We start from the raw sequence: 25,443 nt of genomic DNA, 5'->3' as shown, positions 1-25,443 counted from the left end.
TGATGACAGAAATAAATGCTCCATGTATACAAAAATATTACTATCAATACTTTTTGACATTGTAAGAATACCGAAAAGGGTGCCTATCAGTTGGGGAATGACTGAATAAATTGTGGTATATGAATGGAATAGAATGTTATTGTATAGTAAGAAACAATAAGTTTTAGGAATTCAGAGAAATATGGGGAGACATATGAAGGAACACAGCAGAGTCATAGCAACAATACACAGTCAGTTCTACAATTATGCTTGTTTTAAAAATGTGAATTTGGTCCAATGTAATTGAAATATTAGGGAACAATTTGAGCCTAGCACAGGTTTCTTGTTTGCTTATATGTGATTTAATCTTCAAGAAATACTGGGTGAACACAGAAAACTATACTCAGGTGAACCAAGCCATAAAAGAATACACAAAATGCACACACACACACACACACACACACACACACACACACCCCTCAAACATCTACCAACTACCTAAGTTTACCACCTGTGTTATCCTCCAAGGCTGTGCTTTGCTATTCTTTTGCATTTGTGGACTTTTCTACATTAAAAAAAAAAAACACTCATTCAAACATCCCCAGGACATCTAAGCTTCCTAGTTCAAAAAGGCCGAGTAGTCCCTGCAAAAAGAAAGCTTCGTATATTGAGAAACTTGAGTGTTAAATGAGACAACATGAGCGCTCTCCCAAATAATAATCGTAAAGGAATCCACATCAAGGATGAGCAGAGATGATGTCACAAAAATAGAAGAAATGCCCCTGACTTGAAGTGGGGTATTCCTAACCCCATGTCTCCCATAAGCCCTGTGGATTTTATTGCATGGTTTTGCAATTTTGGTGATTTTTAGGAAACATATGTCGTGTTCTAGCAGAACTAACTATAGTGTGACTCCAATAACTATTCTAAAAAAGTAGTTGGGAGGTTTAGGCCTCAAGAGTGAGATGAACGATGTACTTCTCTCCTTTATTTGCAGAGTTGGGGGTGGGGCTAGGAGATTTGGAATATTGTGTGGACTATTAGACTCACTGATGCTTTGGTTATTTTTACTGAATTGCTTTTTTTCCTCTTCCTTTTTTTTCCTCTCTTTGTTAAGACCAGTGGCTCATAAGTTAGGGGAAATGGGAAGGATGTGTTTAGAAATAAAGGTGGTATTAAGGAAGCTAAGCGGTGCAGTGGGTAGAGTAACTGGCCCTGGAGTCAGGAGAACCTGAGTTCAAATTTGACTTCAGACACTTACTAGCTGTGTGACCCTGGGCAAGTTATTCAACCCCAGCTGCCTCAAAAGAAAAGAAAAAAAACAAACCTGAAGTTGATACTAAAACAAAAGACATTCCTAAAAGTTACAAATTAAAAGATAAAAGCCACTGAGGGAAACTAGCAGAGAGGATAATGAGCTGCCCTCAGAGTATGGAAGATCAAGATTCAGATCCTGCCTGATACAAATTGACTGTGTGACTCTGGAGCAGATAAGGTGAAGAGACTGGTGGTACTGGGAGATGTGACTTCAAATCCAGCTTCAAGCACTTACTTGCTATATGACCCTGGACAAAACAAAAAAAATCTGTTTACCTCAGTTTTCTCATCTGTAAAAACTTTCCAGGATTGTTGTGAGGATCTCAAATTAGATATTTGTAAAACACTTAGCATAGTGTCTAGCATTAGTATATGCTTGTTTTTTTCCTTAACACTCCCAGGTATATCTCTCAGACTGTGAGTTGAAGAACTGTTGCTGATCTGGAGGGAAAGCTTTCTTGCCAAATTTTTCAAGGAAGAAGAGGAAGAAAGAAAAGAAGGAGGAGGAGGAAGAGGAGGAGGAGGGGGTGGAAGAGGAGGAGGAGGAGGTCTCCTATCACAGTATACCACAAAGGAGGGTCTGGGGCGATCAGTTTCTTTTGATGACAGGACACCTAACATTTCTATAAACATCGGTTATGTTATCATTCTTCCTTAGAGATTGCTTAACGGGAAGAATTTAATTGGAACTTTAGAAAATAACTTAGCTTTGTTTATGCTGTTTGGAGTGTTGATAATAAATGGTTATCTTTTGTACTAGATGTTTGAGTTATAGATTGCATTCCAAATACTATGAAGTCAACAAATTGCTATTCTTGGTATGCATAAGTGCTAAAAAGTATTCTCCAAGGGCAGATTGATCACCATGATACTGTCAGTATATTATTACATGATTCTTTGCACATAGTAAGCATTTAATAAATGCTTTTTTCATTCATTCATTATATTAACATGTTCTCAAACCTAATTCCAAACTTGAAATTTTCCAAGTTATCTCATTTATTATAGCAAGTATTCTTGCAAAACACATCCCCCCCCCCCCCCCCCCCCCCCCCCCCCGCCAATTCTTAGAGATTTTGCCAGTGAAATGAAGAGAGGGAGGGCTAGTTTTACAACATCTCTGTTCTTCAGGACCCTGTCACCACCGGCCTGGATGCTTTAAAATTTGCACAGAACTTCTCATTTTATCCTTACAACAACTCTGGGAGATAAGTGCTATACTACCCTCATTTTATAGATGAGAGAACTGAGGCAGACAAAGATTTAACTAATTTTCCCAGTTGCATGTAAGGTCCAATGTTGAATACGCTGCGCCACCCAGCGGCCACATCTCATCAATTTTCCTGATCACTTGCTACGTAACATTCAGATGGGAAAACATCGATGCTTCAGTATCAAGATCAGCATGGTACAGTGGATGGAGCCTTGGGCTTGGAGCCAGAGAAAAACCTGAGTTCAAAACCTGCCTCGGACACTGACTAGCTGTATCTAATAAAAATTATTGTTTTTCACAGTGAAATCCTGGCTGGCTATTCAGGTACAAGATTCTTTTGGAAGGGGTGATGTGGGAGGAGGAGTGGGGACACGTGAAAGATTTGTCTTAAAATAGAAGCTAAAAATACGTGCTCGGCTGAATAAACTGAGAATGGATAAAGCTTGTCAATTTCATCCTTTTTCCTTCTTAATTATATTTGAAGATGGAATAGGTCAAAAAACCTGAATGAAATTTCTTTCAAATGTAATTTGGATGGTACGTACATTCAAATCTAATTTGAATAATAATGTACATTCAAAGCATCCCATCTGGTATAATCAGTTTCATTTGGTAAAACTGAATTTTTAAAAATTGTTTTTAAATTTTATTTATTTATTGTTAAAAGGGTGTTGAGCAGAAAAGACTGCACTATCTGCACCATTCTCTTATTCACTGGGCCCTGGGTAAAGTCCCTTAGACTCTCTCAGCCTCAGTTTCTTTATCTGTAAAATGAGTGGGGAGTTAAACTTGATCTCACCAGGTCTAAATCTGATCCCATGATCTCATGCCAGGCTGACTAAAACCTGGCCAGGTCCCAACTGAACAATGAGACTGCAATAAGTTTGAAATAATCCCCCTGGCATAAGGCACCCTAGAAAAAAGCATAAGCCAGGAGCTGTGGATTCCAGGGCTGCTTCTGTAGTTTACTATCTGGGTGATCTTTGAGGGATCAGTTTCTCATCTGCAAAATGAGGTGGTCAGTGTAGACAACCTCCAAGGTCCCTTCCAGCTCTGATGGTCTCAGATTGATATGCCTTCAAATATGTTTGTACCTCTTTAAAAAACAAAAAGACCACTAATTATATTGTAAAGTTTTCTCCCCTAAGATTTCCTCTACCTCTAAAATTTTGTGACATTTAAATGCATCCCTCTGCTTATCCATTATAATGAAATTCCTTAACAGAGTACTTTTACCATTGCCTAGATTTATGCTTCCCATTTTCAGTGGGTACCCTCCCAGCCAGGCTCTTCTCTTGTGCCCTCCTCCCCTCTCCCTCTACCCCCATCTACCCTGGAACCAGCACTTGCCTGGAAGTGTTTGGCTTTTAGAACTTGTCTCAATTCTCGGACCTCAGGGGACTGAGGAACCTCCCGCAACAACTCCACCACCTGGTTAATAGAATGACATGGATTATGAAATTATCTTTGATTTATTGGGAATCCCATTCCCAGTCACATAAAGCAGAGGGGTCAAACTGTGACCAGCGGGTCACATGTGGCCCAAATCCGGTCAAAATGTAATTGGGAAATATTTAACAAAATAAATACAAACAAAGGTACTATACACTTTAAAACTAAGTCAATATGTGACCTGCAGGCATCCTTCTATAAGCATTAGTGGTCCCTCTATTTGAACCTCTCAGCATTCATCTTTTAACTCAAGGTCTGGGCAGAGTCCTTAATTCATTACACTCCGGAATGAACTGGTAACAATTTTAGGTAGTACTAACTGAATTTAGAGGCTCAGGCCTAACAGTTCTGTAAGACTGTCTCAGCTCCTTCTCAAAGTCTACAGGGATGACCGTTTTCCTCCCACCCTCCACTAGTGTCTTTAAAATAGCCCCTGGCTGTTATGAGTCCCCTGTCCCCAGGTATAACTACCTTAGTTTCCCTAGCTATAGATACAGCAGAAGACTTATAATTGGCCTATACATCTATTTAGTACTAGAAGAAATCTTGGTAAGTTTCCTAACAACCACTCTATCACATGAAAATGGCATTTTCTATTTCAGGATTGGCTACTTTGTTAGCTAGGTATCACTATTTAAGGACAATAAAGCACTAGGAAAAAGAAAATTCTCATCCATATAAGGAAATGTAAGGTAGTTTAGAACTGCTGGAATGAACACAGAGAATAGATTAGCTTTCTTCTACCCTCATGAGTCTATATTATTGGTCATTATTATTTTTGTTACATTAAATTTTTAAATAAATTTTTAAATCAAATTTTAAAACTTAAATCAAATACAGACTGAGTCATGATCAAAGTACTTTTATGGGGAAGGCATGGGAGAATAAGAACAGGGGGAGAAGGAGAAATGGATTAATTTATCCTAAAATATTAGTTAAAATACAAGATCAATTTGAATAATATGGAATAGATTAAACAGGCCAGTTTTCTCTCTTCCCCTCTCTATATGCAAACTAGAAATGTCTCAAAACTCAATGAAAATTATGTTTAAGGTATATACAGTTAAATCATCCCATTCAGTTAATCACTTTCTATCTGATGAAACTAGAATTTTTGTTGGACATTGCATTATTTTTTGGGTCCCTCTCTTACCTCGCAGGATAATGCTTGTGCTTGGGACAGGACAGGGATTGGTTTCTTCGTGATATATTCCTGGAGACATTCATAAACCTACAGAGGGGGGAAAGGTACAACACAGAACATGTTTGGACCATTTGGATGTGGAAATCCAGAGGAGGAGGATCCTGGCTGCATAACTTATAGACATTTAGCAGCAGGTCTACAAGGAGGAATTCTCCATATGCAATAGATACCACAGTAAGTAGAATGAAACATACCCTCAGTTGAAGAGATAGGAGGGGAAAGGGCTAGGAGACACCACCAATGAGTTTCCTAGTGGGGAGGCCTAGGGTGGTGGAGGAGGTAAAAGAGAAGAGTTAACACAAGCACACCAGTTGGTAGCTTCTTCTTTTAACTAATTAGTCTTATTAAGTGTGAAGTTCTGTTGGTTCTGAAGAACTATAAAATTTGGCACCCTGGGACAAAGAGCAAATTGCCCTGCCCTAGTTGTATCTCTGTCTAATGGAGTGCCATGAGCATGTAGGTATTTAACAAAGACCATTGGATACTGCTTCTGTCCTCTAAATACACTCTTGGGCAGACAGTTAATCTCTAAGAAATCTTAGTGTTCACCTTTAGAAGGGCTTGCAGCCAAGGGTAATGGAGAAGATCATATAAAAGACTAACTCCATTGACATCTCTGCTATAGAACAGACTTAGTTCTTTCAGCACCAGCCTCAGAATCTGAGGGAGACCTGAGAAAAAAAGAGAGAGCCAAGTATTAAGTATGAACAGCAGGATACAGACAGAGTAATAACTAAGGCTGGGTGACAGAGTCTTTGACTTAAGCAGTTCACATCTTCTGGTGCCATGAAGGTACCATCTCTGTCCTAAGACCCACTTCCCACTGTATTGGTCCTCCTTCTTTCCTGCCCCACTGTTGTGCCTCTTTGTTGTTCTCCCCTCCACTAGGACTTGTGTGACCAAGAAGACTGGCCTCTGTGGCTTTTCTATTTCCATCAGTTTACCATTAGGGCAAACCTTCCTAGTCACAATTCTGCGAGCAACTATGCAAAAGTGTGATTCAGCTTGTGCTGCAGGAAAATACAATGAGCCCTTCCTTCATCTCACCATGCTTTGGGTTATTGTGATGGTACCTAGCTCCTTCTTAATTCTTTTTAATTCTTCTCCTTCCATCTGAAGCAGAAACTATGCATCTTTTAGCACTTCTGAAAACCCTTATTGGAAATGGTCATTGGAAGATTCCAACCTCTAAGAAAGTCATTAGACATATATTTTCAAGTAATCCCAGTACTCTGTAGATGAAGGGAATTTCTCATTTGGTTCTAAGACTCGAAGTTATTTTGCTGGGAACTTGATGTGATATATTTTTAATGCATAAAGTTCGTGAACTATCCAGAGCTTTGCATATTAGTAGACACACTTTTATAGTGTTTTAAATTATTGAAGTGCTTTACATAATTTTTCCAATTTGCATGTCACGACAACACTGTGAAGTAAGAACCATAGATGTTATTAGTTCCGTTTTACAGCTGATGGAATTGAGGTTCAGGTTGAATGATTTGCCTTGAGTCATGTGGTTAGCAGGTATTGGAGGAGCAGACTGTGCTGGTGCTAGCCTGTAGCCCCTCCTACTGGGGAGGCTGAGGTTGGTGGATATCTTGAGTTTAGGAGTTTTGAGTTGCAGTAGGTTAAAACTAATCAGGAGTACAGACTAATCAACATGGTGAACCTCTGGAGCCACCAAGCTACCAAAGGATGGGGGAACAGGTCAATGTTAGAAAAATGGAGCAGGTTAAATCTACCATGTTGAGCAGTGTTGGGATGAGGCTCATGAGTAGCTGCTACACTTCCAGTCTGGGTGAGTTAGGAAGACCCCATCTCAAAAAAAAAAGTATCACAGGTAAGATTGTTGAACCCAGTTATTTCTCATTCCAACTCCAACACTCTATATTCTTTATTGAGTAGCCTTAAAAAAAGTGGGCACAAAGGTAGTAAAATGAATCAGTTGAGGATACATAGTAAGCTTCTTGTACCATTTGCCTGAAAAGTGATTTACAAATTTCCTCATTTTCATGTGGAAAGTTTCAGAACTGATCTCTTAGACACTGAATCATTTTGATTCTCTCTCTCTCTCTCTCTCTCTCCACATACTTGAACATAAATATTCTAAGACCCTTTTAGGTCTGGACCAGCAATCCAAAGATATGTACCATTCTCCTGATTGGTAACTGTTGGCAGCTCCATCATGCTCTTCTGGTCTGGTGATTTCTCTCCTTTTTCTGAATGGAGAAATTTTCCTTTTCCAAAGGGAAATTAGACCTGGGAAGCAGATCACCAGATAAATTCCATTTAAGTAAAAATGATTCTCCTTCCTTCCTCCCTTCCATCACAAAAGAAGTCCATAATATAATCTAGCTATTCAATGTTAAGCCTTGACAGTGTCAATAAAAGAGAAAACTCACGAAGTTTCATGTTTTAAAATTTTTCCTCAAATAGATCTGTACAAAGATTAAGAATGTTAAAAGAGCAGAGCCCATAAATCAACTGTATTCTGATGATGATCTTATTTTTAATCCACAGGACTTTTCAGTACATTTTATTGGGAGCTTCTACAATAGTTGATGGTGGTCAAATATGTGGCCTTCAATATTTCTGCTTTGTTGACTATTTAAGAATGTATTAAGTTGCTATGAAGAGTGAGGCTGGTACAGGATGGTATATAAAGGATAGAGAACCAGCCTTGGAATCAGAAGACCAAGTTCAAGTCCCTCTTGCCACCTGTGGCCCCTTTGACCATAGGCAGATTACTTAACTTCTTGGTTAGGCAATTGTCTAAGACCACAAGTTATAGATGAGTTGCTAGTCTATTTCAGCAAATGGGAATTTACACATTGGGAATTGTCCATATCGATGAAATAATAACAAAATAGAATAAGGAGGAAGACGTAGTCTTTTCCTATAAGCTCAAAATGTACATCTAAAAAGAAGAGACACAAACCTTAACACTGAATCTCTGGTTAGCTATTGGGAATGCTTTCTGGGTCACAGATTGTATTTGTGATCAGACTGCAACTCAGCATAGTCTGTAAATCAAAGTTGGTCAAATGGCCCTTTTGGGCATCGGGGATTTAAGTTTCTGGAAAATACCTGATATGGGGCATTTAGCACAATGAGTTCTAGATTCAGAAAATGGATAATGATATTTTTCACATCTATAGTTAGAAGAATTCTTAAACAAAGGATAAAGGAGATTGCAAAAGATAAAATAGATAATAATAATTACATAAAACTGAAAAACTTTCACATGATTAGTATCAATGCAATTAAAATAACAAAGGAAGCTATTGATTAGTAAAATCTTTACATCAAATATCTCTAAGGGTCTGATATCCAAACAGATAGGAAACTGAGAGATATATGTAAGACCAAGATCCATTCCACAATAAATAAGTGGTCAAAGGATATGAAAGGGCAGTTTTCAAAAGAATGTAACTATTAACACCCATATAAAAGTTGCTTCAAATTGATAATAATAGGAAATCAAACCTTTCGCCTAGCAAATTAGCAAAGATGAAAAAGATGGAAAATTGTCAATGTTGAAGAAAGATAGGAAGCAGTTCCTTCCAGGAATGGTGGACAGCCATTGCAAAGACATGGAGATAGGAGGTGGAGGGTCATAGATGAGAAACAACACGGAGACCAGTTTGGCTAGCTAGACCATTGAGTATTTGAAGGGGAGTGATATATACTAAGGCCAAAAACTAGGTTGGGAATAGGATGTAAAGAGCTATATATGCCAAAGACGAATGTGCATTTCATCCTAGAAGTGATAGGGAGTCATTGGAATATTGGATTGAAGAGGGACACAGACCTGTGCTTTGAAAAATCATTTTGGCAACTATATGGAGGAAAGATTAGAGAGGGAAGAGACTTGAGGGAAGACTATTTAGGAGGTCATTGCAATAAAATAGAAGAAGGGTGATGAGGTTCTAAAGTAGGGTTGTGGCTGCGGAGGGGGGTGGGTGAGAGAGAGAAAGAGAGACAGAGGCAGAGAGGGGGAGAGAGAGTGAGAGAGAGAGAGAGAGAGAGAGAGAGAGAGAGAGAGAGAGAGAGAGAGAGAGTTGGGAAAGATATTATAGAGATAGAAAAGACAACATTTAGCAACTGATTGGATATGTGAGGTGAGGTAGAGTGAGGAGTTGAGAATAACTCTGAAGTAGCAAGCTTGATCAATTAATCACTTGATTGATGGATAAGAAACAATGGCCAGGAAATGAAGGCCTAGATAGGTGGCTTTCTGATAAAGGGTGCAACAATCTAGGGTAGTTTGTGCAAAGGCATAGAAAGGCAAATGGAATGTTTTGCATAGGAAAAAACGAATAGGCCAGTTTGACTGGAACACTATGAAAGAGAACAAGGTGAAATGTCTGAAAACATAGGCTTGTGCCGGACTGTGAAAATAGAAGACTGAGGGTTGTATATTTTATCCTAGAGGGAATAGGGAGCCACAGAAGTTTTTATGAGTAGGGGAGTGGAATGTCAGACCTTTGCTTTTGGAAGATTATTTTGGTAGCTGTGGAGAGGATGGATTAAAGAAGAGAAATACTGGAATTGGGGAAATCATTTAAGAGGCCATCCTCAACTTCTAACTTTTTTTCATCTCTCATATTGCCAATTCTTATAATTTCTGTTGTCACAACATCTCTTAAATACTCCTTTCTTCCGATACTGTCATACCCTTTGTGTAGGCCCTCATCACCTCATGCCCAGACTATTTCAATAGTCTGTTGGTTGGTCTCCTTGCTTTAAGTCTTTCTCTACTCTAGTCCTTCCTTGACTCAGTTATCAAAGTGATTTTCCTAAGACATAGTTCTAACCATATAACACATCCTCTCCCCATTCAGTATACTCTATGAGCTCCCTATTCCCTCCAGGATCAAACATGAAATCTTCTGTTTGGATTTTAAAGCCCATCATACCTTGCCCCTTCCCACTTCTCCAGCCTTCTTAGATCTTATTCCTCTCCTGTATTTTTCAATCCAGTAACACCAGCTTCCATGCACCCTCTCTCCCACAAGACATTGTCTTCCAATTGTGCATTTTTTACTGGCTATCCCCCATGCCTGAAATGCTCTCCCTCCTCACTTCTTCCTCCTGGCTTCCTTGGTTTACTTTAAGTCTCAGCTAAAATCTCACCTGCAAGAAGCCTTTCCCAGTCCCCCTTAGTGTTAGGGATTTCTCTTCGAACAGATCCTCAGTTTATCCCATATACATCATTTGTACACGGTTGCTTTCTTGTTGACAACCCTCCCCCTCCTTTAGACTGTGAGCTCTTGGAGGGCAGGGTCTGTCTCCATTTTTCTTTGTATCTCCATTGCAGCACCTTGCATGGCACATAGTAGGTGCTTAATAAATGTTTGCGGACTTGACTGTGATAATTTAACTTTTTAAAGTCTTAAATTTGAGGAATGGGGATTGTATAGGAGTAAACATTTTCACCAGATGTTTGTTCCCTGGTAAGATTTGACTAAATAATTAGTAAAAATTGAGAATAAAAAATGAAAATAAATAACCATGGTTAGTTTTAACTAATTCCTTAGCAAAACTATCTTATGTTGTGGGCATCCCATTTATATCAAACTTTTAAAATGCGGTAGAATTTTGGCCCACTGTTAGTTTTCATTGCAACCTAAAATTGAATCAATGATTCATTTTCAAGTCTTAATTTCTCATTTAAGCTGTGCTTAGCTTCTCTAAGGGGCCTTTCCCACTTGACCCTAGGTGCCCCTACACCACACTTGGGAAGGGAAATAGAATCTTTGCTCAAGCCCTCATTCAGGCATATCCAAATTGCCAAAAATGAAATAATACTTTAAAAAGACCCCAAAGAACTCAAGCATCTCCTTGAACTATACTAGCAAAATATAACTCAGAGGAACGACTATACACTAAAATTATTTTAACCCTTCATAAGCCAGTGGAAAATTATATACTTTATAGAGTCCAATCTATATCAGGGTGGGAAACACAGAAAGATGGGCTGCTTTTTGTTGCTTCTGGATCATCTCATCGGCCAGCTCCTTGCCTCTGCAATAGTGATTGGATGAGGTTCCATGGACTTGACTGTGATGATGTGTCAATGATGTCGATCACATGTTGACCATCAACCGCTCCAGTGCCACCACTGTTGCTGCCTGCCTCAGCTAGCTAGCCAGCCCAAGGCTGAAACCATCGCCACCTTGAGTTTCTTTGCAATTCCCCAATAATTGCCCTTTTAGCTTTACGTGGCTTAGACTGCATGTCGGATGGTTAGTTTTAAAAACTCAAATGTTATATTCCAATTGTCCAGGCCTCGGATGTTCACTGTTCAGTTTTTAACAAATCATTTAATAAAACCATTTTAAAAAGCATGCACCAGAAGGTATCATAAGTCTTCCAAATTGATGAATGGAAGGTTAGGAGCCTGTTTGACAGAGAAGTCAAGGCAATTATTACCTCCTGTGTGTGAATTATCTAGTCTGCATTTAATACTTACAGTTATACCGCCTAGTAAAAAAAAAAAGTTGTTCGGTTATGACTGATTCTTTGAGATCCCATTTGGGATTTTCTTGGTGAAGATACTAAAGTGGTTTGCCATTTCCTTCTCTCGCTCATTTTATAGATGAGGAAACTGAGGCAAACAAGGTTAAGTGACTTGCTTAGGGTCATACAGCTAGTATGTCCATAGCTAGATTTGAATTCAGGTCTTCTTGACCCCAGGCAGTAAAACAAAAGTAAAAAATAAGTATTGACTAAACATACCAACTGCTGTCTGGCCATTGCAAGGTGGATTCAATTACCTGCCTATTAAATGCCATAGGCTGATACAGTGTGCTGGTAGGCTGCTAAACACGGCAAGCAGATGGAAGCACAAGATGCCATTGATTCCCAATATCAGTTAATTGTGTAGAATCCTTATGGGGAGTTAGAGTCAGTAGTAATTGTTTTATTTCTCTTTTTAAATTTTTTTTTGTTTTTATATCACCTCCATTTTCAACTTTATCCCTCCTCCCTCTCTCAAGCCAGGAGCCATCCTTTTTTATTTTATCTTATTTTTTTACAAAAAGGAACAAAAAAAAAAAGGAAAGGAAAAAGCCATAGGAACCAACATCAATTGAAAATGACAGTGTATGCAGGATTCTACGCTCATACTCTCCTACCTCTGCAAAGAAGGGAGGGAGGTGCATTTTCTCAATTCTTCTCCAATGTCACGCTTTCTTGGTAATTATAATTACACAGAATTGAGTTTCAGCTTTTGCTCTTTCCATACTTTTGTTGCAGTTACCCCCATTCAAGAAAAGTTCTTTTTACAAGCGTGTTTGTGGTTCTTGCTGTTCTCCAACTCCCATGAATTAAAACCCAGAACCTCCACAGACAACACCCCTGAAGTGGGGAGGTGAAAGTCACTCACCCCAACCGAGACAGGAGACAGCGCTGAAGATCTCCTGTTGTTTCAACCAGAGACATAACCAAGGCTTCCTAGGCCTTATGAGAGAGAGAGAGCATAGCAAAGAGAAGACCAGTCTTCCCTCAAGTCCTGCAAACCACGTACGTAACCTCTCAGTGACTTCAGCAAACTAACAATATGTTACAGACCAGCTGCCAATATGCATTGGTAAAGAGGCTTTCCCCACCAAGAAATCCTTACGCCAAGGAAATCACAAGTCCAGTCAGAGGGAGAGATTCCAAGGGCAGCACCTACCTCTGTGTTTATTTTCAGCTCCTTAAGCACATTTCTAAAAAACTCTCTCTCAAATATGTTTACTGACCACCTACTGTGTGCAGTGATCTGTGAGTAGGTGTGGTGGGGGAGGTTGGAGGGAAGAGGAAGGAGATACCATAATAATAGATGTCGAACAATTTCAGTCCTGAGGATTCAGAGGAGAGGTGTGACCTGACAAATACTGATCTATAGATCACAGTAACGATTCTGTGTTTGGTTCCTGGGCTGACAGAGGACTGCGACGTTGGCTGTAGGGATGGAGTATGCTTCACCAGAAGAAGTCCTTCCTGTAACCTCTGTCCAACCTTCAATGTTGGTGCCCCTGGACCAACACTAGGGTGAATCCAAAGCACTTCTGTGGGCTTCCCAGTGTTAAAGCCCCTACAGCGCACCAGCATAATTGTCTGATTTTGCTTCCTTTCTCCAACAAATCTTTTAAATTATAATTTATGTGACAAACGTGAAGGTTTTATGTTAGCTTTGTGGGTACAACCTAACGAAATGCCATGTTTACCATCTGTTTTTGTGGATTAGTAAATTAATAGTTCTAGTCAATACCTAATGAAATAAAGTTTCCAACTAATAATAATTGAGGAGAAACAGCCAGTTCTTGTTTATTATGGTTAAAGCCATCTTTCCCCTTCTGGTCTATCATGACTCTCCCCTCCCTATTTGCCTACTATGTGCTTTTCTCTAACTTGTATTCTAGCTATTTGTGTTTGATGAGCATTATCTTATTGAATTGTAAACAAACTCCTTAAGGGTATTAACTTTTGGGTTTTTTGAATTCTTTTTTTTTTTTTTTGCCAGATGTTGCTGATTCCTAAGAGATGTACTTCCCACAACAAGCATTAAACATTTTTAATCATATTTGTTTTCAAAATTTGATTAAATACCTAACCTTTTTAAAACTGCATCTTTCATAGACCATCATGTACATTTTCTTAAAATGCTTTCTACTGTGGCCAATTAGATATATTTGGAAAAGCACCCTCAAACTTGCAGGAGGGAAATTACTACAGGCAATGGACTGATAGCCCTTTAGTAGGGACTAGGATTACACATGCCACTTTTCCTCCCTATTCAGCACTCAATCTGTGACAATTTATGTTATCCTTGTCTTAAGAGTTTCTTATAGCAAAATCTGTCCTTCCCAAGTCACCAGGCAAAGACAGGATCTAGTTCTCAGTAGGCTTCATTTTAATAGGTTTGCCAAGAATTCTACTGGCAGCAGCTCCCAATAGGGGTAAACCTCACTCACATTTATAAAATACCCAAAGAATTGCCTTACACATCAGCAGAATATTTGGTATACTCTTACCTGTGTGAATTACATTCCGTGGGCACAATGCTAGTCCTCTGCTGGAGAAAAGCTTTAGTGACAAATCCGAGCAAGCTATTGGGAGTCAGTCACCTCACTGCCCCAGCTAATCTCAGGACATCCTCTTCATACTAATCCACAGAAACCTGGCCTCAAAACTACCAGCAGAAGGAAGACCGGAAGCATTTCTCGCTTTAACAAGTGTTTTGAACTTCTGTCTCTAGGTTAATGCATTTCCTTTTTCCATTTATTATTTTCCCTCCTCAATTGTCAAGCACAGCTAAATGTAAACAAGCCTCTTGTCATCACCTATCCTAGCATTATAGGAACATCATATTTAGAAAATGTGGGTTAACGTAAAGAGAAAATTTGTGGCAGCTGGAGAACTTTGTTTTCTTGCTTATTTCATCTTATTCCTTTCTTAAGAAGACACACAGAGAGGGCATGAAATAAAGCTTTATCACCTTGGCAATAAGACTGAGAGAGGCAAAATCTTGTTCCTTATGCTTATCTAATCCTAGGATTCTCAGCAGCTAATGACCGCTGTCCATCAGAAATAATCCCTTCTGTACCCATGAGCTATTGCTCTGAACTCAAATGAACATTCAGCCCATTTCTCTTCAATTGGAAAGTGTCCCCTATTTTTTTTTTGCTTGCACAGTCAGCGGGAATTTTAGGTTAGAAGGAGACACTAAAGAATTCTCTCTAGCTGTACAGAAAAAAATGGATAAGGGAGGTCCCCAAGGTCCAAAATGCCCACTTTAACCTTTACAAAGCCTTCTCTGATTCTTAACTGCACCCCGACTCCTTAGTCTATCAAATTGCCTTGCATTTATTTAACCTTATAAATGCTGTATCCCCTAGAACTGTGCCACCCCACCCCCTCTAACCCAACCCAGTTAATCTGTTAAACTGTACACAGTTTGGGGATTCACCCTGTGGCAGTTAGACTGAACTGGAGGGTAAATTAAGACAGCTCAGTCTTTTGTATCCAACCAGCCTCAGATTGTGCTGTTTCATCTATCCAACCACCAGGACAGCCTGGTGGCCTTTAGAGCACTGGGGCAGTGGATAAAGTCCTGGGCCTGTAGTCAGGAAGACCCGAGTTACAATCAGACCTCAGACACTTCCTAGCTGTGTGACCATAGACTCACTGAACCTCTCAGCCTCAGTTTCAACTGTAAATTGAAAATTTACCTCCTAGAGTTGTGAGGAGCGAATGATAATAATTGTAAAGTGTCTGGAACACAGTAGGTGTTTAATGAATGCTTAATTTTTTCCTCCTCTAGACCCCTAGTCAGCAGGGCCATCTTGATACTTGCTGCCATACCAACTTGTTCTTATTCTCTGACCCCAATCTCATTTTCCCCACCTCTTGTTCAAGGAAAAAAAAAATTATCAAATATTACCCTACTATCATACAGGGCATGGCAAATTGCCTTATGGCTGGGGCTTCATTCATAGATCCTGTACTTTCTTAGACAAAAGCTCCCTTCCCTGATCACCACTCCCCAGCAGGCCTATGAACAGAACGGAATATTCTGCCCAAAGACATGACGAACATGGGGAATTCTGAGAAACAGGAGAAGATGAAAAACTGGTGTGCTGCAAATAAAGTAGGAGACGTGGAAGAAATATCACAGCTACAATAATCTACACAGAACGACAACTCAGCTACACGAAGATTAAGTGCAATGATCAGATGTGGTCCTATAGAACAGACGAGGTATATGACCCTTCTCTCAGGAGAGAAGTGGGGAACTACGGGCACAGAACGCTGTATAAACTGTCAGACGCAGTCGTTTCTCAGCTGGTTTTGCATAACATTTTCCTTGCTACAAGGTGGAGCTCCATTTGGGAGTGCATATCAGAAACAACCAGTTTAAGAAACAAATGGCATCAATGCAACTTTTTTTTTAAAATGGCATTAAGTATTTGTCGAGATTATTGCTGGGGCACCTAGTTGGAGCAGTGAGTGGAGCACCAGCCATGGAGTCAGGAGGACCTGAGTTCAAATATGACCTCAGACACTTGACACACTAGCTTTGTGACCTTGGGCAAGTCACTTAACCCCAACTGCCTTGCCTTCCCCCCTCCAAAAAAAAAAAAGAGATTATTGCTGTTCTACCCGCACCCTCTAATTTCCCGCTTACCTTTGTATCACTCAGTATGAGAGAAGGTACCATAGAGAGTTTTTAACGTGAGGACCAGGAAAACACAATCACACTGTATTTTGTTATATGTCTAAAGAAGACAGAGAATGAAGAATCTAAAAAAAAAAAAAACCTTGAAATTTCGTGTTTCCACCTTGGGTGTGTCACTGACATAGCAGGGGAGTGTTCCACTCACTGACATCTATCAAGTGCTGTGTTTCATAAATCTCTAATATACTAGAAATCTGTACATGGAACGTGGCACTTACATATTTAAAATAATTCTTGGGCTATATCATCTGTTACTAGGAAACTCCTAGTCAATTCAGGAATGAGGAAGTAATGAGGAAGATGAAGAAGTGAAGTCCCTAAATGGTCCTTATTTGAACTATGACGATCTATCGCTATTTGGGCTTATCCATCTTTCAGATTTCTCTTTCTGCTGTTCCATAGCCCATTTCTCTATTTTGCAAGGCTGATTTTAGTGCTGACAAACTAACATATACTACATACTAGTCTTACAATCTGACTCTTCCTGTAACAGGATTCCAGGAAACAATATCTGGCTTTTTGACGAGGCATACAACCCATATTTAGGAGAGCTGGGATTAGAGTAAACAAGTTCACATAAACTGATTTCATATATGCGATTCTAAGTTTTTCAGAAGTTGAGCTCAGAAAAAATTCTAGGGGATTTTGTACTAATGGGCTTCCAGAAAGTCACAGTTATATAACAAATTAAGCTTCTTGCTGGCAAAAGAGAAAGAAGGGGAGAAGGACTGGTTTTTAGCTGGTGGTCCAGTGTTCACAAATGCTAGTATGACTCAGGCGCCTAGGTCTCTATCAATCATAAAACCACTTCAGAAAGATGAACATGTTTTATTATGAAAAGTGCTGCTACATTACAGTCAGCATTCCCAAACAGTATTTTAACAAACAGTTGTTTTGACTGATAAAGTAAGAGGGCACAAACCATGATTCCATTTTCTAAAACTCATCAGTCTCCTCTCTGCTACGGGACATAACAGGCCAGAGAGACGTTTTCTATTCCTGCGCTTTGTATGTAAGTGACGTGACAAAGAAAAGCACCAATTGGATTCAAAATGGCCACTAGTGTTCATTGTACACCAGAACCCAATAACTTTAAACCACAAGTGGGAAGGTTTAAAAAACAAAAACACTGAGATTCTTGCATCAAAATACTTCTGAAATTGGAAAAGTCAAAAGAGTTTGATTTTTCTTCCCTGTGAGTCCAGGTGAGGGAGGGGGTGCGCGTGAAGGGAGGGGGTAGTCTCACACCCCCAGCTTGGTGACAGCTCCATTCATTTTGCATACTTTAGTCCCATGACACATGCTGTTCTAGCGGCCTGCAGCCAAAGCTCTGCAGCTCTCATTCTCAGGCCCTGGAATGCAGCTGTCACCTGCAGGATCAATGAGGTTTCACAGCATCTCAGTTAGTGTTTTTTCAGTCAATGCCATCATTACTGGTAGGATGGTGAGGAAATGAAGACAAAATTTCCACTCTTTCTATCCAAAAGACAGGAAATTTACTTTCGTGCTTCTCATAATTAATGGATAGGAGTACAGTAGCTATCACACAGAACTTTTCCCATCATGCATGTGTGTTCCAGTGATAAACCTTAGAAATGGTAAAAGTGCAGGCTAAAATTCTCTTTTCTCTCTCAGTAAAAACAAAAGATAAATACATGATTGAAAAGAATTTAAGAAGGCAAAGTGTGGCTTCAAGGTACAACTGATTCTTGAGAAGGGATTCAGAGTCACTGCAAACAGAGTCAAGAAAATCAGAAACACATAGTATTCATAAACTTCTCAAGTATATAAAGAAGCTACATCCTGAGACCAAGTCTTTCATCACAAACATAATAGCAAGACTTATACTTAAGAAAGGTAATACTGGAATTGTGTTGTTGTTGTTTTAACGCCAGAAGCTCATTTGATGTTTTGGAACTTGCCATCAGACGAGATTTCATCAAAATGCTACCAATTCTCAATCACTGTTTCCATCACCTCTTGTCCTCCTGCGGCCTCAGGGTTCTGAACGACCAACAGAGCTCAGAAGCCATAACCGGGACAAAGGACATCGGGCCTTTCTGACTTCTGTGATGTTCTCAGCTATGCTGGGTGAAGACTTTAGATGGTGCTGCAGTGCTCTGTTCCACACATAATCCAGTTTGCAGGTTGATGGGGCTTCAGTTAAGCTTTTCACGCTGGATCTGATAGTAACATGCCTGAAAAAAAAATCGGGGTTGAATTTTGGAAACATGATTCATACCTCAAAGACATTTGTTAACTAGAATCTTGTATAATTTTTTTTAGGTAAGGAGGAATAACAGCTGACATCTCATACGGCATTTGACTGTAATACACTGCACAAAGACAATTTCATTTCATCTTCTTAATGACACTGTGAAATTGCTATAATACCATCCTTGTTTTGCAGATGAGGAAACCGAGATTCCGAAAGGTTGATCTTTTCAAGGTCATGTAGCTGGTTAATGGCAGAATCAAGCCTTAGACGAGAATTCTAGGATGTGAGCACAGGAATGGACCTAAGAGACCACCTCATCTAAGCCCTGTTTTAGAAACCGGCTGCATGGCAGAGTGGAAAATGCACTGGACTTGGAACAAAGAGATCTAGGCTGTGATCCCAGAACCAGGACTTACTGATTCTGCATGGACCCCGGAGGCAGTGCCACAGCAAGCCTCCAGTACAGTTATCTATATTCACACTAGGATTTGCAAAATCTCTAGGGAGGAGTCTAAATCAATTCAATAAACATGATCAAACACCTAGGCACAAAAACCTGCAGATGTAAAAAAAAGACCCCAACCTTCCCTCTCATGAAAGAAGGTAAGGAGATGTACACAGAAACTTGTGGGAGAAAGGAAAATAAGAAAAGTGAGGACAAGTACAGGCAAAATGTTGGGAGGAATATGAGAAGGAAGAAATCACTGTCAGTGGGGCAGGAGGGAACAAGGACAACTTCACTGAAGAAATCGCATTTAAGCAGGACCTCAAAAGAAGAGAGGGACTTCAACAGGCTGTGAGGTGAGGGAGGGAGAGAAGACCATTATGGGCATGGAAGACAACAAGACCACACTCATGGAGGTAGAGGAGGTCAGGAAGAGATTGGAGGACACAGAACAATTTATCTAGACTCTAAGAATACATGAAGTGGGGTAATACGAAACAAAGCCAGAAGGGCAGACCTGAAGGAAGACTGTGGAGGGCGCTGAAATGTCCGGGTCAGGAGTTCAAACTTTATTCCTTAAGTAACAGGGAGCCATGGAAGATTTTTGAGTGGAGGAAATGACATGACTGGAATTAGGAAAATCACTAGGGTAGTAATGTGAAGGATGGTTTGGAGAAAGAATAGAGTGGATGGGGAAGGTTACTATTCCAAACTAGGCAAAAAGAACTAAGAGCCTTCCATTCCCTTAACTGATCCTTTCTAATTTTCTCTCAGAGTAACCCCCAAATTACATTAACTCTCAAAGTCAGGCAACATAAAGAGCTCCATTTGGAGGGAGCCCCACCCCCCACCTTAGAGTCTATTTTACTGGGTGCTCACTGGGGGATGTTGGGCAAGTGGCTTAGCTTTTCCAGGTCTCAGTTTCTTCATCTGCAAATGATGGGGTGGACTAGATGATCTTTAAGGTCTTTTCCAGTTCTAAATTCTGTATCATTTGTCACATGCTGGAATTCATGTACAAAATATTACACGGATTGTGTTTATGCTCATGGATCACTGCCCATGCAAGAAACACAGCAGTGCATCAATTACCTAAAAGTTGGCATTAAAGTATCACAGCACCAAAACATGAGGTGGTTCAGATCCAATTGGAGCAGGCACTGTCTCAGTCACCAAGTTGAAAGGCTGCCAAAATGTGCAGGTAGGGAATTTCAGATCGAGTTGCCTACTCACCCATGTCCTGCTTCACTACAGGGAGTTTGACCTGAACTCTCCCCTCCTATTCTCTTCTACCCTGCTAACACAGCTCCTGTTCTATCCTGGACTACAGCTATAAGTACTTAAGTCATCTTTACATGAATGGCATCTTGATAGAGGAAAATGCAAATTTCCCCTAAAACCTCCTCTTTTTTCTAATTTAATTATTTTTATCAAGAGGATCACCATTCACCTGACTCTTCTGACCCGCATCCAGTCAGTCAGTTACAAGTCTTGCTGTGTCTATGGCCATAGGAACTCTTGTCCATGTCCTCTTCCTGCCTATGGCCATGGGCTCTGGATACCATCTGCTTGTGCCACTGGTCTCCTCACTTTTACCTCTCCACTCCCATACAGCCTGCACACCACTTCCAGATTAATCATCTTCGTAGACAGATGTGCTCCTATCATTTGTCTGCTCACAAACCTTCAAAGGTTCCCCGTTATCCCCTGAATCGAGTTCAGATGCCTTGGTCTGCCATTCTAAGCCCTCCACAACCTGGCGCTGTCCTGACTTTCCTGTCTTATCTTCCCACTCTTCCCTCTCTACTACTTATGCAGGATGATGCTCGGTGCCCTGCGCAGCTTCTACATTTTTTTCTTTATATAGTTGAGCTCAAATGCCACTTCTCCCCAAAAGACTACAATGAGCCCTGGAATCTAGTCTACTAGGTACCCAATGAGTAGGAGAATTCTTAGGTGGTTCTGGTAGCCTCTGAGGGCACTAGAGGGTCAGAGAACCACCAATGCAGGAAAAGGGGGAGTAGATGGCAATAAGAGAAAACCGAGGATGAATTACAAACTCATAACTCTAATGGATCAATTCCTGACCTTTGCCCAAGTTCTATTATGCCACACTGAAATTTTCAAGCATTTTCTGGAGCTATAAGAAGATTCCTCTATACTTTTACTGTAGAGTTACATAATTAATTTATAAGGGTTCAGCATATATAAATATCTAAAACAATTTAGTTAGCAAAAGTGCTTTGAGCTCCTTGGGGAAGTTGTGACAAATGAGACAACACCTGGTAGCCTCAGCTGCTTAGCTCTTCTTCGATATATCCATTGTAAAGTTTTAAGTATCACAAAAGTTAACATGTTTTACTCTTCCACATTTTACTTTAATGACATCCATCTTTTACTTAATTTTCACTGCTATCAAGCCTTTATTTTAAAAAAGGACATAGTCAAAGATCACATTTTAATGCAGAAAATGAGTGGCAGTAAGGTGAAATCCACTCACCTTCAAAGTAGTGAACATGATTCCCTGTTCCCCATGCTGGAGATATGGATCCATTAGATCCTCAATGAGATGTACTTCGGATCCTAAATTCCTGATCCTGTCAAGAGAAAAATGTGCCACATTATTTGCTGTTCATTGTCACTCTCTCCTCTGGATCTATATTAAAAGAAGAAAAAGGGGTGCAGAAAGAAGAGACTATTTTGATCCAAATGAGATGATAAAAGAATCGCCTAACAGAAAACGAGACACTAGAGTGGTACATAAAAACTTATGACCTTCACATAGCCAGAGTTTGCACTGTCCCAAACGGTACTAGGAAATTAGAGCTAGGAGAGACCCTAGAGATCAACTACTCCCCTCCCACACCCGCCAAAAAGTGAAGCGATTTTCCCAAGGTCACTCAGGCAGAAAATGGCAGACAGCACTTTAATTCAGGTCCTCTAACCCCAAATCCAGGACTCTTCTCTCTGTACCACCTTGACTCTCAACTCAGAATAGAAAGAAACAGGGCTTTCTTTTGTTCTGACTCTTTCACCTTAACTTAGATAGTGTCTACATTACTAAGAAATGTTTATTTTGCTATTTTACTTCTTGCAGGGGCAAGAACTTTGAGGAATGACAATTTTATTATATACATCTGTAAGTTCTCTGTACCCCAATTTTTCTATAATTAGAAATAACTGCTACCAAGCTAAAATTTTTCTGAGGATTAAAGAATTAATTGTGAAAATGTAATGAATTTTAGGATTAAAAAATTATGACTAAATTTATTGTATAGTTAATCTTCAACTTTCAAGGGGGTAAGATTGCAGGAAAACGGTAAGAATGTCAAAACATGAATATTAATACATTGAACCTAGCGGAAATAGGGGGTTAGGTTCCATGACCACCAAAACATTGTAATTTTTCATTAGAAACTGATGGAAATAGACTTTTCCACATTAATTCTTTACAACAAAACATTAATTCTGATAATATGTACTTCTCGATAACCCACAAAATGTAGGGGAGAGGAGTAGGACTGGGAGGGGCAGGAACACCAATGTCAGAAGAAACTTGGGTTAAAAAGGGAAAGGGGCAACCTGCCATCTCTAATCTCCCTTTCTGCTCTGTGGCACGTGCCTCGGGGTGAGTGCCCGCCCTGCAGCACTTGGAACTGCCGGCTGCTCTGCCAGGGATGTCCAGACTCCAGTGAGAGGGCAGGGTGATCACTTATCCCATTTATCTGCAAATTTAGCTGCTTTTCCATTTTTTCAATTCCCTCCTCACATACTTGAAAGGTTACATTAGCACCTTCTGGGAGCAGGCTCACGAACAATTACTTTCCTCCTTTTCATGGTTATAAACTTGCATGCGTAGCACCTCTCATTTTTTCTCTACATTTTTGCACAGCTGCGAATATGCACAGTTGCCAACATGAAAGTGAAAATCAATTAATAAAATCATGTGAATACTTGAAGTCACAAAAATTAAACTCATGAATGCTGAGCACTGACTGTAACGTAAACAACATTTTCCTTAAGAAGATGGGCATATAGGAAAGTGGGGAAGGAAGCCAAAGACACTTTCTCTATTCTACCATTTTGCCAAATCTCAGTCCTGCTCAACCTCTGTACTTAAAAGTCTTATTCCTTTTAAACTTTTAAAATAGCAAATGGTAAAGCTAGTCACCTGGCCCGTAGCACCACATATAAGAAAACAGGAAACAGGTCATCCATGGACCACAAGAAATCTTCCTGAAGTGTAGCAAGGACATTTTGAGATATCTCTTCAAAAGTCTGCTGGATAACTTTAAGTTTGTCTGATGGGGTAAACGTCGTGCTGTAGGAAAGTTAAAGAAACATGTCACTACCTTCTAATTGCTAAAGATAAAAATAAGGATTCTATCATATCCATTTGGGGTTCAAGGCCTTAAAATAAATGTCTTCTTATCAGACAAAAGGGACTATGAGTTTCTCCACCCAATAAAACATAGTTCCTCCCCTTTGCCAATATGGAACCTTAATTTTCTGGCATATAATCTCTAAATATGACCTAATTTACACAGTCTTATATTACATTTACATGGCTAAATAAAACATTCATAGTATCGTCTTTCTATTTGTTTGCTGTATGTTTACTATGTGCAAGGCCAAATGCAATGGGGAATAACAAGGAGAAGAAGAAACTATCTCAATCCTCAGAGACCTAGTCTAGCAGAAGAAATAAGGCACATATATGAATAATTACAATATAATGCAGAATGTGGATGCAATAAAAAAAATTCTGAAGGCAAATTACTTGTCTTAGAGAGAGGGCAAATCAAGGAAGGCTTTATTAAGGAAGTATCTTTTGAATTTATTGTTGTGGGTCTTAAAGGAAGGGAAGTAAGTAGAGGCCAAGAAGTGGTAGATAGGTTGGAATTTTTTTGGGGGGAGGAACAGTACGAATCAGAGGTAGGAAAACCAATTATAACAAGCAGACCTATGTGGCTGGAGCATAGGGTATGCAAAAGAGAGGAGTGGAAGTAAGGCTAGAAAGGCTGGTTGGGGCTAATTCATGAAGGGTCTTCAAGGCCTGGCAAAGGATGTATATTTTAATTTGTAGATAATAAGGAACCACTGAAGTTTTAGAGTAGGGGGAAGAAACTGCTGTGAATGGAGCTATGTTTTGGGAAGACTAACCCGATAGCAGTGTGGAAGGATAAGAAACTGGAAGAACTGAGACCAGTTTTAGGAAACTTTTGTAATAAAGACTTGGGATAGAGGATCACCTACATTTCTCAGGAAGCTTCACTAATCACACTTTCAGTTTGTCACCAAATGCAGAAATATGGAGATTCAGATAAAATCATAATCTTCCAAAGTTCAGAATCAGCTTATCAATTTAAGAGACCCACTACTGCTTTGAATCATGTTATGTATTACAATTCAGAAATTACCTGATCTGTTGTAGACATTCTACTGCTGAGGCAAAACAGGCATCTTTTGTAGTAGGCAAAACCTGCACAAGAGAACATTTGTATTTGAGGAACAAAAGGGAAACTATTCTTTGCAATTATAACAGAATGTCTGATTTTGGGGCAAGTACCTTGTTTTTGGTGATTAGTAATGTACATATACTTTAGGTAGGGTACTCCTATCTAAAGGGAAAGCAAGATTTCTCCCCAAGTCACTCAGAAAATAGTTAATCAACATCTATTAAGTGCCTACTATGTGCCAGGCACTGTGCTGAGAGCTGGGGACACGAAATGAGGAAAAAAGACAGTCCTTGCCCTCCAGGAGTTCACAATCTAATAAGAGAAGACAACAAGCAAACAAATACGTACAAACAAGCTGTATACAGGAAAAATAGGAAATAATTAAAAGAGAGACAATACTAGGAATTAAGAGGGGGTAAAGGAAAAGCTTCCTGTAGAAGGAGGGACTTTAGTTGGGGTTTAAAAGAAGCCTGGGAAGCCAACCAGTAGAGATGAAGAGGAGAGCATTACAAGCATTGGGGTCAGTCAGAGAAAACTTGAGCAGCTGAGGGGGCCAGTGTCACTGGATCTAAGAGTTTATGGTGGGGCACTAAGGTATGATGGGGATAGGTTATGAATGGCTTTGAATGCCAAATGTATTTAATTCTGGAGGTAACATGGAGCCATTGGAGTTTGAGGGGTGGGGTGACAATGACTGGACCTAAGCTTTAGGAAAATCACTCTGGGGGCTGGCTGGAGGATGGAATAGAGTAGTGTTAGACTTTAGGCAGGCAGCAGGCTAATGGAATTATCCTGGTGTGAGGTGATAAGGGTCTGCATCAGAATGGTGGCAGTGTCAGAGAAGAGAAGGAGTAGTCAAGAGGTGCTGCACAGGTGAAACGGACAGTTCTTGGCAATAGATTGGATACAGGGCGTGAGAAATAGTGAGG

At 39.9% G+C, this 25,443-nt stretch overlaps 2 protein-coding genes across 4 annotated transcripts in view; both read right to left on the bottom strand.

Moving 5' to 3' along the window:
- Positions 1-13,265, bottom strand: part of MPP4 (membrane palmitoylated protein 4) — a 52,359-nt gene extending 39,094 nt beyond the window's left edge. Inside the window, exons 1-5 of the mRNA XM_036755731.1 lie at positions 12,983-13,265; positions 7,316-7,384; positions 5,715-5,836; positions 5,115-5,192; positions 3,860-3,940 (exon numbers count right to left, since the gene is read on the bottom strand). Coding sequence (XP_036611626.1) covers positions 3,860-3,940; positions 5,115-5,192; positions 5,715-5,836; positions 7,316-7,384; positions 12,983-13,265 — 633 coding nt within the window. The remainder of the gene's footprint in view (positions 1-3,859; positions 3,941-5,114; positions 5,193-5,714; positions 5,837-7,315; positions 7,385-12,982) is intronic.
- Positions 13,266-17,200: 3,935 nt separating this feature from the next.
- The window catches only part of ALS2 (alsin Rho guanine nucleotide exchange factor ALS2), an 80,227-nt gene continuing 71,984 nt past the window's right edge, over positions 17,201-25,443 (bottom strand). For all 3 annotated transcript variants that reach the window (XM_036753947.1, XM_036753948.1, XM_036753949.1), the window contains exons 31-34: positions 24,476-24,537; positions 23,227-23,376; positions 21,556-21,652; positions 17,201-18,590 (exon numbers count right to left, since the gene is read on the bottom strand). In XM_036753947.1, the coding sequence (XP_036609842.1) occupies positions 18,552-18,590; positions 21,556-21,652; positions 23,227-23,376; positions 24,476-24,537 (348 nt within the window). In that variant the 3' untranslated portion in view covers positions 17,201-18,551. The remainder of the gene's footprint in view (positions 18,591-21,555; positions 21,653-23,226; positions 23,377-24,475; positions 24,538-25,443) is intronic.

This window comes from Trichosurus vulpecula, chromosome 4 (genome assembly GCF_011100635.1).
Source record: "Trichosurus vulpecula isolate mTriVul1 chromosome 4, mTriVul1.pri, whole genome shotgun sequence".
In the NCBI taxonomy this organism is placed as follows: domain Eukaryota; kingdom Metazoa; phylum Chordata; class Mammalia; order Diprotodontia; family Phalangeridae; genus Trichosurus; species Trichosurus vulpecula.
The sequence above is the reverse complement of the archived record's forward strand: the minus strand, read 5'-3'. Positions and strand labels throughout refer to the sequence as shown.